Source organism: Cydia fagiglandana, chromosome 11 (genome assembly GCF_963556715.1).
Source record: "Cydia fagiglandana chromosome 11, ilCydFagi1.1, whole genome shotgun sequence".
NCBI classification, from domain to species: domain Eukaryota; kingdom Metazoa; phylum Arthropoda; class Insecta; order Lepidoptera; family Tortricidae; genus Cydia; species Cydia fagiglandana.
Window position 1 is genome coordinate 730,609 of NC_085942.1, and position 16,114 is coordinate 746,722.

Below are 16,114 nucleotides of genomic sequence, written 5' to 3' on the forward strand. Positions count from 1 at the left end.
TCGGAAGGCATGTCCAGCAGCTTCACGTCACGGAGATGAAGATGTTGCGATGGATGTGTGGCGTTACGCGACTAGATCGCATACGTAACGAATACATCCGTGGCAGCCTCGGAATCCGTGACGTAGCGGATAAGCTGCAGGAAAGTCGCCTCCGATGGTATGGCCATATACGCCGCAGACCGGTAGACTACATCGGAAATAGATGCCTCAATCTTACTGTCCAAGGCCCTAGATCACGCGGTAGGCCTTCAGCGCTGGCTTGACGTCGTGACAGCGGACATGGGAGAGAACAATCTCACACCCGAGGATGTCGAAGACCGGGCAAAGTGGAGAAGACTGAGCAGGAAAGCGGACCCTGGCGCTAGGCCGGGAAAACGCTAGGTCGAAAAAGAACGTAACGGCAGAAATTCTATCTGATATCGAACCTGCTCACAAATTGGTTAAACACGTATTTTGACCTCAGCGGCTAAACAAGCTCATTTAGAGGGCGATTTTAACATTATAAGCTTGTTATGACAACTTTATGACCCCAATTCTGATTCAACACTTTGTTACTGATTTGATTTTATTTTGATTGCTCACGCTGAGCGCATGAAAATCATAATTTTATAGCAGTTGACGTTTAAAATAACACTTGCACTGCGTGTGCTATCAAAATCACTGCAGACATTTCTTGGCCTAACTCTAGTACCTATAGCGAATTACTTTTAAAATTTTCTGTATTTCGAAGGAAAACTAACAGAATAGAAATCTAGCAAAATATACTTTTTAGGGTTCCGTACCCAAAGGGTAAAACGGGACCCTGTTACTAAGACTTCGCTGTCCGTCCGTCCGTCCGTCCGTCCGTCCGTCTGTCACCAGGCTGTATCTCACGAACCGTGATAGCTAGACAGTTGAAATTTTCACAGATGATGTATTTCTGTTGCCGCTATAACAACAAATACTAAAAACAGAATAAAATTAAGATTTAAATGGGGCTCCCATACAACAAACGTGATTTTTGACCAAAGTTAAGCAACGTCGGGAGTGGTCAGTACTTGGATGGGTGACCGTTTTTTTTTGCTTTTTTTTGTTTTTTTTTGCATTATGGTACGGAACCCTTCGTGCGCGAGTCCGACTCGCACTTGCCCGGTTTTTCAATACAGCCAATGTTTTAAGGTTTTCATTTCTATAAAAGAGTTGTTATAAAAGAGAATGTTGCCATATTTATTTAGCGTGTATTTGATACGACCGCATAATAGGTAGGTAATAGTAGAAGTATTTGAGGCTCAAATGAACACACTTTCATGAGTTTTATATAAAAATATTCCTTCTAAAATAATTCACGAAGTTATATTTTTTTTAAATCAAAAACATAAGAAATTTCTAAATTATTTCGTACATTGTGATCACTTGTGACAATTGTGACGTCGCTTCAGAAAATGCCGCATTTTAAGTTAAAGGAATGTTATTTATGTATTTTATTTAAATAAATTTATTTGGGAAGAAATCAAAGTTATTTGTTATGGTTAGTTGAGGTTTCCAAAAAAACCTGAAACTTGTTAGAGGAAATCCTGACGTATAACAACATTGAAAACTACAACTACATGCGGGTGTAAAAACATGCTAAACTTGCAGTTCCCGTTGCATTCTGGATTATTCTGCCGCGAAACGTAGAGCTAATGGAATAATAAAAACGTCACAGCCACTATTCGGAATTCGAAATTCAAATGTGAGTCGGGATACGCATCGAGGGTTCCGTACCTATCTATGATATACATATTTAGTAAACTCTTGAAGCCTAAGGGCCACTAAGCATCTGTCGGTATTCTACAGGTTGCACTTCGGGGAGTGTGCCCAAGAGCTACACGAGCTTATTCCACCGTCCCCATTCTACCATCGGACTTTTAGACGCACGGCCGGTTTCCATCCTTACTTGGTAGATATTCCACCAATTCGCACGAAGCGCTTTGCTTCTACTTTCCTTATGCGCACTGCCAAGGAATGGAATTCCCTGCCGGCGTCTATATTTCCGTGTTCTTATAACCCGGCAACCTTCAAATCAAGAGTGAACAGGCACCTTCTGGGCGAGCTCGCTCCATCGTAGGCCACGTCTACGCCTCGGCTAGTCTGTGGCCATGAGTAAGCCCACTCATAATAAAAAAAAAAAATCACTAAACCAGGGTTAACCTGTTAAACCTGGAGTTACCCTGGTTACCAGTACAATTTGACACTGGGTTAACGGTTTAACCGTTTAACTCCGGGTTAGTGGGATGGTGCAAGTGGCGCTAAATATTTTTAAATATTTAGATCACAACCGTTAAGGGGCCCACTGACTGACAGTCCGCCGGACGGTATCGGCCTGTCAGTTGATCGGAACTGTCAAAATAATGTTCTTACTGACAGGCCGATACCGTCCGGCGGACTGTTAATCAGTGGGCCCCTTTACACTCACTTGTATTTATAGCGACTAAAAACACAAGTGAGTAATCGTTGTGACCTAACTATTGTAAAATATACCTCCATCGTCAAAGTCCTCATCGTACAACATCTAGTCATTAATAACTGAGAATAAAGTTGAACTCCATTTTCACCCTAATAATAAATAGGAGTTTATTTTCAAAAATCCTTTTATGATGATGAATTTTACAAAATTAAAAAATATATTTAGCTTATGAAAGAGACAGCAAACACATTTAACTTTAAGCAAACAAGCGTACCTCTGCAGTTGCAGGCGTACATAGGTTACGGAGTCTGTTTCCCATATGCTTGTTTGGCACCGACGTAGTATAAAATAAATTCGAAATATACGGGCGCTAAATATTGATCAAATATAGACATTTTAACTTTCGCACTTTATTATTTATTATAGATTATAGTGTTAGCGGACCAATACGTTGGCTTGCAAATTCTCGGCAAATTTAATTTATAACATCATTTTAGCATCCGCATACTGAAGAAATTTGATAACTTAAAACTCGTTAAAGCAAAATCCTCATTAAATACGAAATACAGGTAATCCCACTGAACCCTTAAACTATTCCAAATTCCAACAGTCAAAACAGGCAAAATGGCCACGTTGATTACGAAAAAGTTCGCCTTGGCGGCCCGATTCGAACGAAACTTTTGAATTTTAAATGAAGTTAATTAAAATGTACGGGGAGGTTTGATAGTAGCTCGGATTGTGAGGTTTGTTCTATTGATGTAATACAAAAATGTTATTTAAAGTAGGTACTTTTCAACACGCCAGCTCGTAAAGGCTTTCTTCATTCTTTGAAAACTGACGAGGAATTCGCATTTTTAACCTTATGAGAGGCAAAAAAAATTGTTGCAATTTTTGAGCTGGAGAATTAACTTTAAAGTGAGGTTTTTTGATTGATAAATATATATATGGAAAATAAAAATACAATAAATTTAAAAGTAAAATCTTTAAGGATTTTTGGCCTTTAAAAAATGTCGATAAAATAATTTTTGTATGAAGTCTCATCTAATATTCCATTAATTTATTATTCTAACCTCAACAACATCATTACTTAATCACGCAATACTTGATCGAAGTTTCAATATTTCCTTACTCCTAATTGTTCAACTGATTTTAATGATGCCCTTAATTAAATTTATCTCATTAGTAACCTCGTTTGCACACGTGAAATAATACACACATATATATACCGACTGCATCATATTTACATAATACATATAACTAAAACGCAACAGAACGTGTTCAGTTCAAAGCGACGAGAAATTGTTCAATTAAATACATTTCAATTCGGTCTTTTCACTCGAAAAACGACTCATACACTTATCATTAGTTGACCTATTTTTCACCTTAAATGTTACTTATAAGGATCAATTTTGTTTGTGTAGTTGAAACAATTGTGGTTGTTTTTCATGCAGAAGCATTTCGAGTTTTGTAGGTATAAAGCTTGAAATGAAACTACATTTGCGTCATTGATTTTGCTTGTCGTGGAATCAACTATGTGCGTGCGAATCAAATAAATTTATTTGAAAACGCTTCGTTCTTTCTACATTAATTTATAACTTTCGTGCTAAAGACGTAAAGGGGGCTCTTACAATTTATCATACAACGAAAAATGTACGAGTATGATTTTTCACTATAGTTCGTTTTTTTTAGCATTAGAAAGAACTCCACAGAAGCAAGCGTGCAGTTTTTATCAGGCTCTTTAATTGTTAATAATTATTGAATTATCTAATGTAGCATGGTCAATACATATAATTTACTTCAAATTATTACCACTAAAACTGTCGGATTTAGAACCACAAGCTTACTTCTGCGAAGTTCTTTCTAATGCTAAAAAAACGGACTGTAGACACGCCATGGATTTCCATGGCACGACATTGCATTTTGCTACAACACGATAATAATTAATAAATGTATAGTATCTTGCAATAGGGACCGTGCGCGTTGGAGGGTCTGCCATCTTGTGGCCTGAATCGGAAACATATGTGCCAAAGCGAGTGCTACCAACTACCGTTCTCGTAGGTACGTTTCCTTGTTCATAGTAGGTTCTGCCATCTTGTGGGCTACATCGGAAGCAAAAACGTCTTTTTCACGGCTCGCGCCTAAAATCTGACTGCTCCTATGCTGCCCCCTGTAGTTCATATACGCCCCCTATAGATTTTAGACCACACACAGCATGTAACGAAATTTCACAACAAAATAACGTAATTACACAGTGGTACGACTATATTTACTAAACTATTGCCCAAGACAATCTGCCCGATTCGAACTTTAAGATACTGAATTATTAGATCTGGAAACGATATCTTTTTTTTTTTTATGAATGGGCTTACTCATGGCCACAGACTAGCCGAGGCGTAGACGTGGCCTACGATGGAGCGAGCTCGCCCAGAAGGTGCCTGTTCACTCTTGATTACTCTATGGGTTAGATGTGTCAGTGTCAAAAGTTTCTAGATTTATTAACTGACGTATCTTAATGTTCGAATCGGGCCGTATACCATGAGATGTTTATTGATATAATTATGTTTGTAACATCTCAAAGTACCTACCAGAGTGTCGGGACAACAAACAACAAATACGAGTAAGTAATACCCAATACCGTCTAGGGCTTGTATTCCGAAGGCCTTGTAACGAATTTTCCGATTTTTTTAATTTTTAACAAGCAGAAACGTCTGCGAACGATGCTATTAAGCTTAGAATAAATTTAAAAGTGGAAAAATTACTGTCTTGGGTGAGACTTGAACTCACGGCCTCTGGATCCAGAGGCCGTGAGTTCAAGTCTCACCCAAGACAGTAATTTTTCCACTTTTAAATGAATTTTCCGATATTACAATTCTGGAATTGATATAACTGAATATCGAAAATTCCGGAATTGGATTTAAGTACTTTTTGGTTTATTATTGAAAATTCTTCAAATTAAATTTCTCTGAGACAATACTAACTTTAATAAACGTAAAGTATCAGAATTTCACATTTTTTGTTGATTTTACTAAAAAATCTAATGATTAAAAAAAATGTTAAACCCTAATTCCGGAACCAGTTCCGGAATTCCGGAATTGGAAACCAATATCGAAAATTAGTTCCGGAATTGGAAATCATCCGATATTGCAAGCCCTAATACCGTCGAATGAAAATTTCCTTACTCTTATAATTTCGCTACATTCACCCACGCTCGGCCCTTTGGCATTTCCAGGTGTGTACGTGGTTTCATATACATCCTAATCCAATGGAAAAAAGCCGGTTTTAGTCTGGCAACTTGATAAAAGAGGCTTTTACGCGAACAAACAAAAGAAAAAGTTGCTAGTAGTAAAACATCATATCTCAGTCTTATCCGTTTTGGAATACGACCTTTGGCGGTTAGAGGTACACTGAGAGAAAAATCATCACCAGGAATTAAAAAACAGTTCTGTACTGGGGGAAAAAATGAAGTTTTAGTAATAATTATGGACGTTTCACTATTTCTGTAAAATTTATTTATTTCTACAAACAGCTCAGTAATCCCAAATATAATTTCAACAAACAGATAATAGAAATTGCAAGAACTAATAGAAATTGCAAAAGTCAATTTGTTCCTATTAGTTAACTCTCCTTGTCCCCGGATTAAGTTTATTTTTGTAATTCTAAGTGTGTTTTTGTTGTACTTTTCTCTCAGTGTAGACTCGTAAGTTTCATTCACGTAAGTATTGAAAAGGTTTCATTGAAGTTATTTATTACAGTAATCGAGATATGGGGTTTGTTTCTGACGTAGAACTTTGTTAATATTGTTTCTTTATTCTTAGATATTATTCCGCGAACCACGTTCGGCGGCCTCTCTGTCGCACTTGTACATTCGTACATAAGTGTGGCAGGGAGGCAACACGTCGAACGTGGTTCGCGGTAGGCCCTTTGAAACGGAAATTTTCTGTAACTACCGAGTATTTATACTTTCCATTAGTACCTACAGTCGCCTTGAGATAATATCCGAGCGGCTGAGGTGGTCAAAATATGACCACGCACTCTAATGTCGTGGGTGTCGTGTTTCCGAAGTTCCGAGGCACACTGCCGACCCGACACAAGACCAGACGACTCAACGGAGCCAAGCTGTTGTATCGCCTAGCGTTTAGTTTTTAGGGTTCCGTACCCAAAGGGTAAAACGGGACCCTCTTACTAAGACTTCGCTGTCCGTCCGTCCGTCCGTCTGTCACAAGGCTGTATCTCACGAACCGTGATAGTTGAAATTTTCAGAGATGATGTATTTCTGTTGCCGCTATAACAACAAATACTAAAAACAGAATAAAATAAAGATTTAAATGGGGCTCCCATACAACAAACGTGATTTTTGACCAAAGTTAAGCAACGTCGGGAGTGGTCAGTCAACGTGGTTTTTTTTGCTTTTTTTTTTGCCTTGCCCGGTTTTTTAAGTTTATACAGGGTGATTCATGAGACGTGAGCATGACTGATCCTGCACACTCAGTAAATGATAATTGATCGATCACCGTCGTATTTAGGTGAAACAACCACACTTTTTCCTATTTTTTAACTTTTTGGTGAGGACAATTTTAATTCTCTACAATCATTGTCACCCTACAAGACCTAATTAATAAACATAAAACCTCTTTTACGAAGAAAATAAAATGTCAAACCTGAGTGAATTACGAGTTTTCAAAAGTAACCAGACCGTGGTGACAGTGATGACGTTCAATTTGACGCAGAATATCGATAGTTTAGTATTCTAATGTTAGGGTGACCATCCATGTCGTAAATAAATTAATAACTTTTTTTTCAACACGACTAGAAAATTAACGTTAACCTCACTAATATTGATAGGAAACAGTTGCTTATAATTTACGAAATGCGCAGTGTTAGTCCTGCTCACGTCTCCTGAATCACCCTGTATACATACGTACATGAGAATTTCTCAAAAACAAAATGTGTATGGAAATCTGGTAACAAAAAAAGAATGTTTCTTAGAAACTTTCTGGGACATTTTGGGAAATATGGTGGAAGTCGTTCAGCTTCATGTACCAGCATACCAATTTTTATAGAAATCTAAAAGTACGTGATCGAAATGTATAAACTTTTTGAGAATTGCTTACATACATATATACATGTTAATCTGTAAGGTATTTGTAATATGGGCCTTGTTGCCTGATTTAAAACGTTAAATAAATAATGCCTTGACAATAAAGGCGTGTTCAGATATTTGTGAGCGCCTTGGCCGCTCCGATATATTTGTTGGCGACTGTACCTGTTCCACCTCGAGCTATCTTTGGAAAGTTTCCAACTGTACGTCCGCCATGGAACAAAGGTTTTGGAATGGACTATGTGCTCGCATTTTACGATAGAGGGTGGCCTATATAGTAGTTTTAAGTCACACTAAAGGCCAGCGCAAACCAGCGGAGCGCAGCGCAGATCACTTTAAAATTATCTATGTATTTTCTTCCCTATTTCAATTACCTTCAGGTATAAATTTAAATGCTTTGAGACCGACCTCGAAGCATCACGGAGGATTGTTACTCCGCGGCATCGAGGAGCACGCCAGAGGATGCCGCGGCATCCCGCGGCATGCGCCGAGGCCTCCCGAGTAAGCCGGAGTAGCGTCGGGACGACGGGAGAGAACTCGTGCATACTAGTCACTAATCCCTTGTGACAGAGTACACGCGGCGGCATGCCGCGGCATCCCCCGGCCTGCACCGAAGTGCTCCGTGGTGCCCTTTTGTGTAGAGGAGCCATAATAAGAGCTAGGGTGCTCTTCACTAACAAACCCAAAGAGGACACTAGGCCATTGTTTTGATATGTGTTTATTGGGGAAATGTTAAAACATTAGGTGACTTATAGTGTTATATCAGTTACAAATGTTGTTGTTGAACCATTTCAACAACAACATTTGTACACACAACTCCATAGTTGTTGTTGTTATAAATAATAATATTACATAATTATAATTATGTGATATTAAGATTAAGGTATTTATAATATAACATACCGATTATAAGCCTTCATTATCAACAAAAAAATACCGCTGAAACATAAAGTACCTATCTTATGGTTCTCGAGGATTTTTTTTCTGCAAATACCTGTCTACTTGTGTTTTGAAAAAAAATCCTTGTCGAGGTTTTACTAAAAACCGGCCAAGTGCGAGTCGGACTCGCGTTCCAAGGGTTCCGTACATTACCTACACAATTTTTAAAAATGTATTTTTTTTATGTGAAACGTGAGTGAAATCTCTTTAAAAAATCCGTAGGGGTCGGTAATTAAATCCGACTAACGCTTGACTGTACATTTCTAATAGGTTTTCCTGTCATCTATAGGTAAAGACCTATTTTATGTATTTTTGTCAAAATTTTAGACCCAGTAGTTTCGGAGGTAAAGGGGGGGGGGGGAATGGTAATTTTTTGCCTATTCTCTTGAATTACTTCCAAACTGTTTATTCGAAAATTATAAAATAAATATATTTGAGATCCTTACAATAAGCTCTTTCATTTGATATGTAACATGATATAGTTTGAAAAACTTTATTTTTTAAATTCTCATTTACCCCCCAAACGTGGCCCCCATGTTTAAAATTCATTTGTTTACGTTACATGTCCGTATTTGGGTCATAAACTTACATATGTGTACCAAATTTCTACTTAATTGGTCCAGTAGTTCCGGAGAAAATCGGCTGTGAGAGACGGACAGACAGACAGACAGACAGACGCACGAGTGATCCTATAAGGGTTCCGTTTTTTCCTTTTGAGGTACGGAACCCTAAAATATACCCATTTCTCACAAACAATGAAGATTATATGATTGTGCGAAATAGGTTACAATGATTTTTTTTTAGTAAAACCTCGACAAGGATCTTTTTTGAAAACACAAGTAGACAGGTATTTAAAGAAACAATATCCACGGGAACCATGTGATAGGTTTATGTTTCAAAGTGTGTATTTGTTTATTCATTTTTATCCGTACTTTGGTACTCGCAACGTATGCCAAAACCACTCATTATCACGAGGCGTGGCTTTCCATCTCTTCGGGAATTTCGTGGCCTCTATCGCTGCCTCCTTCTTACGTCTCTTGTCCAACGTAAACAAATAGGCCACTAACGTAGCGATATCATCATCCAGGCGTATCACCTTCTCGTACAAGATCAAGTAAAACGTTAAGTCAGCAACTTTCTCCACATAATGAGTACCTTTAACTTTCGGCGTTGCAAATAAATAGAAATGCATGCTCGAATATAACCTCATCTGCTGTTGCTTTAAAATCCTGAGTAGCGAGAACACATAACCGATTTTATACTTTACGTAGACCTTATATTTTTTTTTCAGCAACTCTCCATTTATCAGTTTTGAATGGGCTTGAAAAAGAAACTGATCCATGAGATCTAATATTCTGTCCAATGGATTTGGTTTCTTTGTGGTTCGGTCGAATCTACGAGCTGATTTTGATGATTCTTCTTCTAATTTAACTTTCAAATGTTCAGATTTCATTTCGTTTATTTTTTTTGCAGCAATATCAGCGAATGATTCATCAAAATTTGGCATAACTGGCTCATGAACCTGCAATTTGGCTAATTCATATTCATTATTTAGTATGTAGTCATTATCGTTGAATTTTTCAGCGCGTATCCTTGATTGTTCTTTATCTTTAATAACCCGTTTTTTATGTTCGTGCAGTCCTTCGTTCAGGGAGTGGCGGGAGTCTTTTAAATCATTATCTGGTAATGTTAATATTGTATCTTCCAGCCATTCTTGTAGAATTTTATCGTAAACTAAATTGTCGAGATTTTTATTTTCAAGCTCAGAAGAGTTGAGCGTTTCAGGTATATAAGGATTGACTATATCATAATTGTGTGTTCGAGTGTTAAATGTAGAAGAATTGAGTGTCCGAGTCCTGAGTGTTGGGGAATGGGTAGTATGATTATTGAGCTTATGAAGGTTGAGTCTCCGAGAATTAAACACAACGGGATATTTGAGCGTTCGAGTTTTGAGAGTAGAGAAATTGCATGTGCTACTAATCTTGTGGGATATCAGATTGTTTTTGTTAAAAGTATAGAGTGAACGTGTTGTTAATTTACGCGAAATAAGCTTAGTACCGTTAATGAGTTCATATGATTGTATATTCTTTAAGTTTCCATCCGTGTTTTTGTTGCTTCTATAAGTTTCTTGGACATGCCCTGAGCATACCATTAACGCTGTAAAAAACGACACGTTATATTTATTAATACCTAAAAAATAATAACGTGGATAATAAAATGTGATGTTCTGAATGAAATGGGACCTTATTGTCGATGGCGCTTTCGCCATTATTAACGATGCTCCGATATAAACACAATGCCGCGCGACGCTGTGCGGCGTAAGCGCCATCGACAATAAGGTCCCTTGTCATAGGTAACGCCCCAAATGTTTAAATGCGAGTTACTTGTCGCCTGCTATGTCTCTGGACCGAAACGACCTTGAAACCTTCAAGAAAAAAAGCGTATTTCCATCATAAAGACCAACAACGCACATACTCTGGTGTTGCGGATGTCCATCGGCGGCGGATATCGCTTACCATCAGCCGATTCATGTGCTGGTTTGCCTCTTATACCATAAAAAGTGCACCTCTTGAAATAGGTAAATCGTACAATAAATACTTGCCAAAATCTATTTTTTTTACTATTGACACAAGGAAAAGATCAAAGAAAGACATACATGGAGATTGCTTCACGACAAGAGCACAGCTCTTAAGTTTCTGATGATGAATATTGACATAAAAAATATGTTAAGTACTTATTACAACAACTGACTAACATTATCACTCGCTATTATTAAATACAAGTTAGACTTAAACAATTCCCCAACCACCAACTGAAATTATACCTACTAACATAAAAACATAAATATTACAACGACCAATGTACTTACACAGCAAAAATGTACAAACAACTAGTTGGCACATAGCCACAAGCACAGCTCATACTCGTAATAATAGATATGGCTATACAGCTATTCACAACTGTATACCTTTTCTCTAAATTATATTGAAAACTGTTTCTAATATAAAGTGTAGGTATATAAGTAGGTACTTAGGCACTATTATGATTAGATTATAGGTGTTAGTGCTATTATTTTCTAACACTTAGGTACCTATGCAATAACATAAAGTGCAATTAGCGTATTATTTTAAGCGACCGTGAATTCAATCCAATTAAAAAAAAACAAGGTACTTAGGCATTTTTGTAGGTATGTATTTTTTTACAATTAGGTAGGCCTAAGAAGCGCCATTTTTGTAGGTATGTATTTTTTACAATTAGGTAGGCCTAAGAAGCGCTGACTGGACGTCGTGATAGCGGACATGGAAGAGAACAATCTCACACCTGAGGATGCCGTGGAAAAGTGGAGAAGATTTTGCTAAATCTTCTAAAGCCGACCCTGGCGCTAGGCCGGGAAAACGCTAGGTTTAAAAAGACGATAATTTCTTTACAATTCACGGAATATTGAGAAAACGCATCATTTCTTATTAAAAAAGTACACATCCGCCTACTACCCTACTTGCATTCAAATTGTTCAAAATTTTGCAAAATTTTAACTCCCGAGAATATAGAAACATTTTGAGATATTATTACTCACGTATAGAGAACCAGTATTTTGCGCCATGAGTTGTTGTTGTTTTGACAACAAACCGTAGATAGTCTGTTCGAGGTACGGAAAACGGTGAAAAATATAGATAACTCCTAAAAATACGTGTGATACCTCATTAGATTCGTAATGATGTCTAGAAAAATGTATTCGAAGCGTGTATTAGCACACAAAAAATTACAAAAGTTATTAACAAAAAAAGGGAGAAAAAAGTAGATTTGTCTTATTTCCCAAATATCTCAAAAAGTATTAATATTTAAGAAACCAAAATTAATATTATAAAAGAGGAGGATATTTCCAATCAAACATTCCATACTTGCAGAACTGTATTTCCATTATTTAAACTTCTTTTTCAACGCTGAACACAGCCCCCCGCGCCTCATTTTCGGGAAACGCGCGTGGCGTGAAAATTTTAAAGGTGTTAAATATTATTATTATTTGTTTGTCCTTTCCACATCTCGGGACCATGGGGTCCCGGACTTTTGGGAGGCGTGCGTGGGGCCGAAGCCAACAGCGCAGAGGCCCTTTAAGACAATTTAATCTAAAGGCAAGGGATACACGTGGCGGATACCATCCCTGAACGCACAATGTGATACATCCGGAGATGGTCCCCGCCAGGTGCAAAGACTATTGCAGTGCAGCACTTTTGTGCTGCGATGGGAACTAAGGTCATGGGCTATAGATTTGAAAGTTGGATGGACTGGATAATGGGCTATGGGAGAGATTAGCGGACACCTGCCGTGACAATCAGTCTCAAAATTGTGTAAGACAGGTGGTGACTCGCCTACTCATTTAGTGGGCCCTACAACGGCCGCATGCACAGTGCGACAATAGGGCAACACTTCGGAGCGGCTGTAAGGTTGTCGAGAGGTGAGTCTGCGGTAGCCAGATCCCGGTGATCCGTTCAGCAGGCCGCCGGCGTTATGACATTTTACACTTCCAACCTGGAGCATAGGTCCCGCTCTTGCGACTCCACTCTGGCCGGCCAATCAAGGCAAGCACAGAGGCGAGGGCCAGATGACAGGGCCCTCTGGAATAGGGGTCCGCGGTGTCGCCACTCACCGTCAGCTCGCCACAAGCTGCCCCCGCGGGTTATTAATATTATTATTATTCAGAGCCCACTGTGTCCCACTGCTGGGCAAAGGCCTCCCCCCTCTTTCTCCACTCGTCTCTATTTAGTGCAATATCTGGCCAGCCTCTCAAGAAGGAGTCCAAGTTATCCCGCCATCGCCGACGAGGCCTGCCGGCTCCCCGGTTAGACTCGTGGGGCTCCCACTCTGTGGTTAACTTGGCCCACAAGTCGTCCACAAATATTAATTGAAAAATTTAAAAAAATATTTAAGCTGTCGTGCGACATTACGCTTCCTCTACATCAGCGGTCGGCAACCTTTTAGCAGCCAAAGGCCACATTAGTAGTTAACGGAGGTGACGCGGGCCGTACTTTGTTAATATTTATGACTTTATGAGACATTGTCGTTTGTCACTATTACATGCAAAATAGCCAAGGCGGCTCTCGGGCCGCAAGTGACAGGTTCACGAGCCGCATACGGCCCGCGGGCCGCAAGTTGCCAAACCTCTCACTTGCGGCCCGTGAGCCTCCCTGGCTATTTTGTATGCAATACTGACAAACGACAATGTCTGATACAGTACATAAATATTAACAAAGTGCGGCCCGCAGCAACTTTGGTAACTACTATTTGGCCCTTGGCTGCTAAAAGGTTGCCGACCGCTGCTCTACACTATCGTCCACGTCAGCCATCGTCGATAGTGCAGGGAGCCAAGTAAATGCTCAGTCCAGGAATGGTCAGCATCGCCAGCAGTATCCCTGTGATAAGACTTTCGCTTCCTTCGCGGTCGACGCGCTATCTATACGCGGCTACCTCCCGTATAGCGTACGACACCGAGTCCGAGTCGCGAAACGCATCTTCTACAGCGAACTGCAAACTGGTAAGCGAAAGCAAGGCGGACAGTTTTTGCGGTTCAAAGATGTGTTGAAGCGGCATATGAAGAGAGCTCATATAGTGCCATCAACATGGGAGACACTAGCTCGTGACCGTCCAAAGTGGAGGCATATTGTGCAGACGCAGGTCCGTGAATTTGAAGCCAGGCGACGCACAGAGGTCGACGTTAAGCGTGACGAGCTAAAGGCCAGACCACCTGTGGCCATCATGTATAACGTCGGAGGGGTGCTGACCTGCAGCGAATGTGGCCGCACATTTGCTACAAAGATTGGCTACGTCAGTCACCTGAGAGCGCACCAGCGATGCTCTCAGCTGTATTAGCTTAGCAGTCGCTGTAGCCGAAAACGGCTAGGAGGAGATGATGATGAGCGTACGACAAGGTCCATCTCGGCAAGGAAGGCAACCCACCGCAGATATGCAACAGGGTTTGCATGACTCGGCGACTCGGCACGGCAAGGATGACCCAGGGCGACGATAGAGGGCGTAAAGTTACCGTTGGCCAGGCATATCATCTGACCTCTCCTCCAGTAGGTAGTGCAGTTTTGCGTTCCACTGATTCTGGGCGAGGGAAGACGAGTGTATGCGTCTGTGTTTGCCCGAACGCTTACGCACCTCAATATATCCTGCACAAATGACCGCTCCATTATCATTCACTTGTTTAGGTTTAGTAAGTATGTTAATAAATAAGTGAGATATAGGTACAAGTATAGGCTCACAATCGATCGACATTAGCGAAGTGCGTGCCGCGCGATCGTTATCAGATCGAGTTATCGTCGCCATGCGCGGGTTCGTGCCATGAAATACTTGGCGTAAAAAGGAACAAGTATGCTGGTTTAAATAAATATTCAAATTCCAATTCCCATCGTTTACTACGGTGTAAACATGTCAAAAACATACAAAATAGATATAAAACACACACACCTAAAACTAATTAAACTTGTGTAGTTATTAGTTAACACGTCAATAAAAAACCGGCCAAGTGCGAGTCGGACTCGCGTTGCAAGGGTTCCGTATATTACACAATTTTTAACAGGGTTCCCCTCTACTGGCATAATATTGTTTGTCAGAAATACACTTCGCATAACATGTATCCCAGAAACACTTTTAGTAGAATGATAATTAGGTATGTATAAATATTACTTTGCATTATTATTACTAAGCATACAATACATTTTGCAGCATATTATTTAGCAGAAGATTACTTTTGCTGACTTTGGTTTAGCATTATTTTTATGTACCATAATCATCCTGCAGCATACTTTCATTATGGCATAATGTTTTTCTACTTGCAGAAAAGTGGATTATAGACCGGGAGATAGTGACACATTTTACTGGGTCATTTGTACCAGTATGGCGGTTCGTCAGGGGTCTAAGCATGTAATAAAGGAAAGAAAAATGATGGTCATAGCGCTGGTACCGGCGGCCCAATCGCGTGGGCGCTAGTCGAACGTGTCGGATAAAATACGAGTATCGAACGATTTGTTCCACAAAAATCCTCGTATTTTCCGATAGTCCATAAAAAAGAAGTAGGCGGTAGCGTAATGCCATACTTCTCCGGTGTGACTTACAGCCCGCCATACTGAGGCGAACACATTAATTAAAAAAAACAATTCAACCATTTGTGCCAAGCTAATTTTTGCACAGGTGATCATCGTCGAGCAGCCATTCATGGACATCACCATGCCATACTCTTCGGACGGTTCCAAATGGCCGCCATACGTCAGCAACAGTGATTTTACAATTCGTCGCACCTGTCACGTTGGTGAAACAGGGGCCAGGTCACAAAAGCTACATTTTAACCGACTTTGAAAGGAGGAGATTAGGTAGTTAAAGAAAAAGTATTTTGCTTAGGTACTTGTCAAGTAAATTATTATTTTTTTAATTAAGACTATTCGAAAATGTCGTCTTCATGTATTTTATGTAATGTTCATTCATTTAATACTCGAATTTTAGAACTGATCTTTGCATAATATGAGCGCATTAAGGTAGAGTTGTTGGTGCGCTTTAGTTTTTTTTCCACTACATACTTCCACAGCTTTTAACGGAAATGTAAAATTTAAATTGTGATGTATAGTTAAATAACTGGTTTTTTTAAATATTATATGCAA

General features: G+C 39.5%; 2 protein-coding genes across 2 annotated transcripts in view; one reads left to right on the top strand and one right to left on the bottom strand.

Annotated features, from left to right (window-relative positions):
* Positions 1 to 16,114, top strand: part of LOC134668629 (uncharacterized) — a 347,587-nt gene that overhangs the window by 149,073 nt on the left and 182,400 nt on the right. The window lies entirely within an intron of this gene.
* On the bottom strand, positions 9,374 to 11,446 carry LOC134668475 (uncharacterized). Its single transcript, XM_063525928.1, has 2 exons — positions 11,332 to 11,446; positions 9,374 to 10,619 (listed from the first exon to the last, which is right to left on the bottom strand). Exons 1-2 carry the CDS (start codon positions 11,363 to 11,365, stop codon positions 9,385 to 9,387), a joined length of 1,269 nt encoding a protein of 422 aa, XP_063381998.1. The 5' UTR covers positions 11,366 to 11,446; the 3' UTR covers positions 9,374 to 9,384.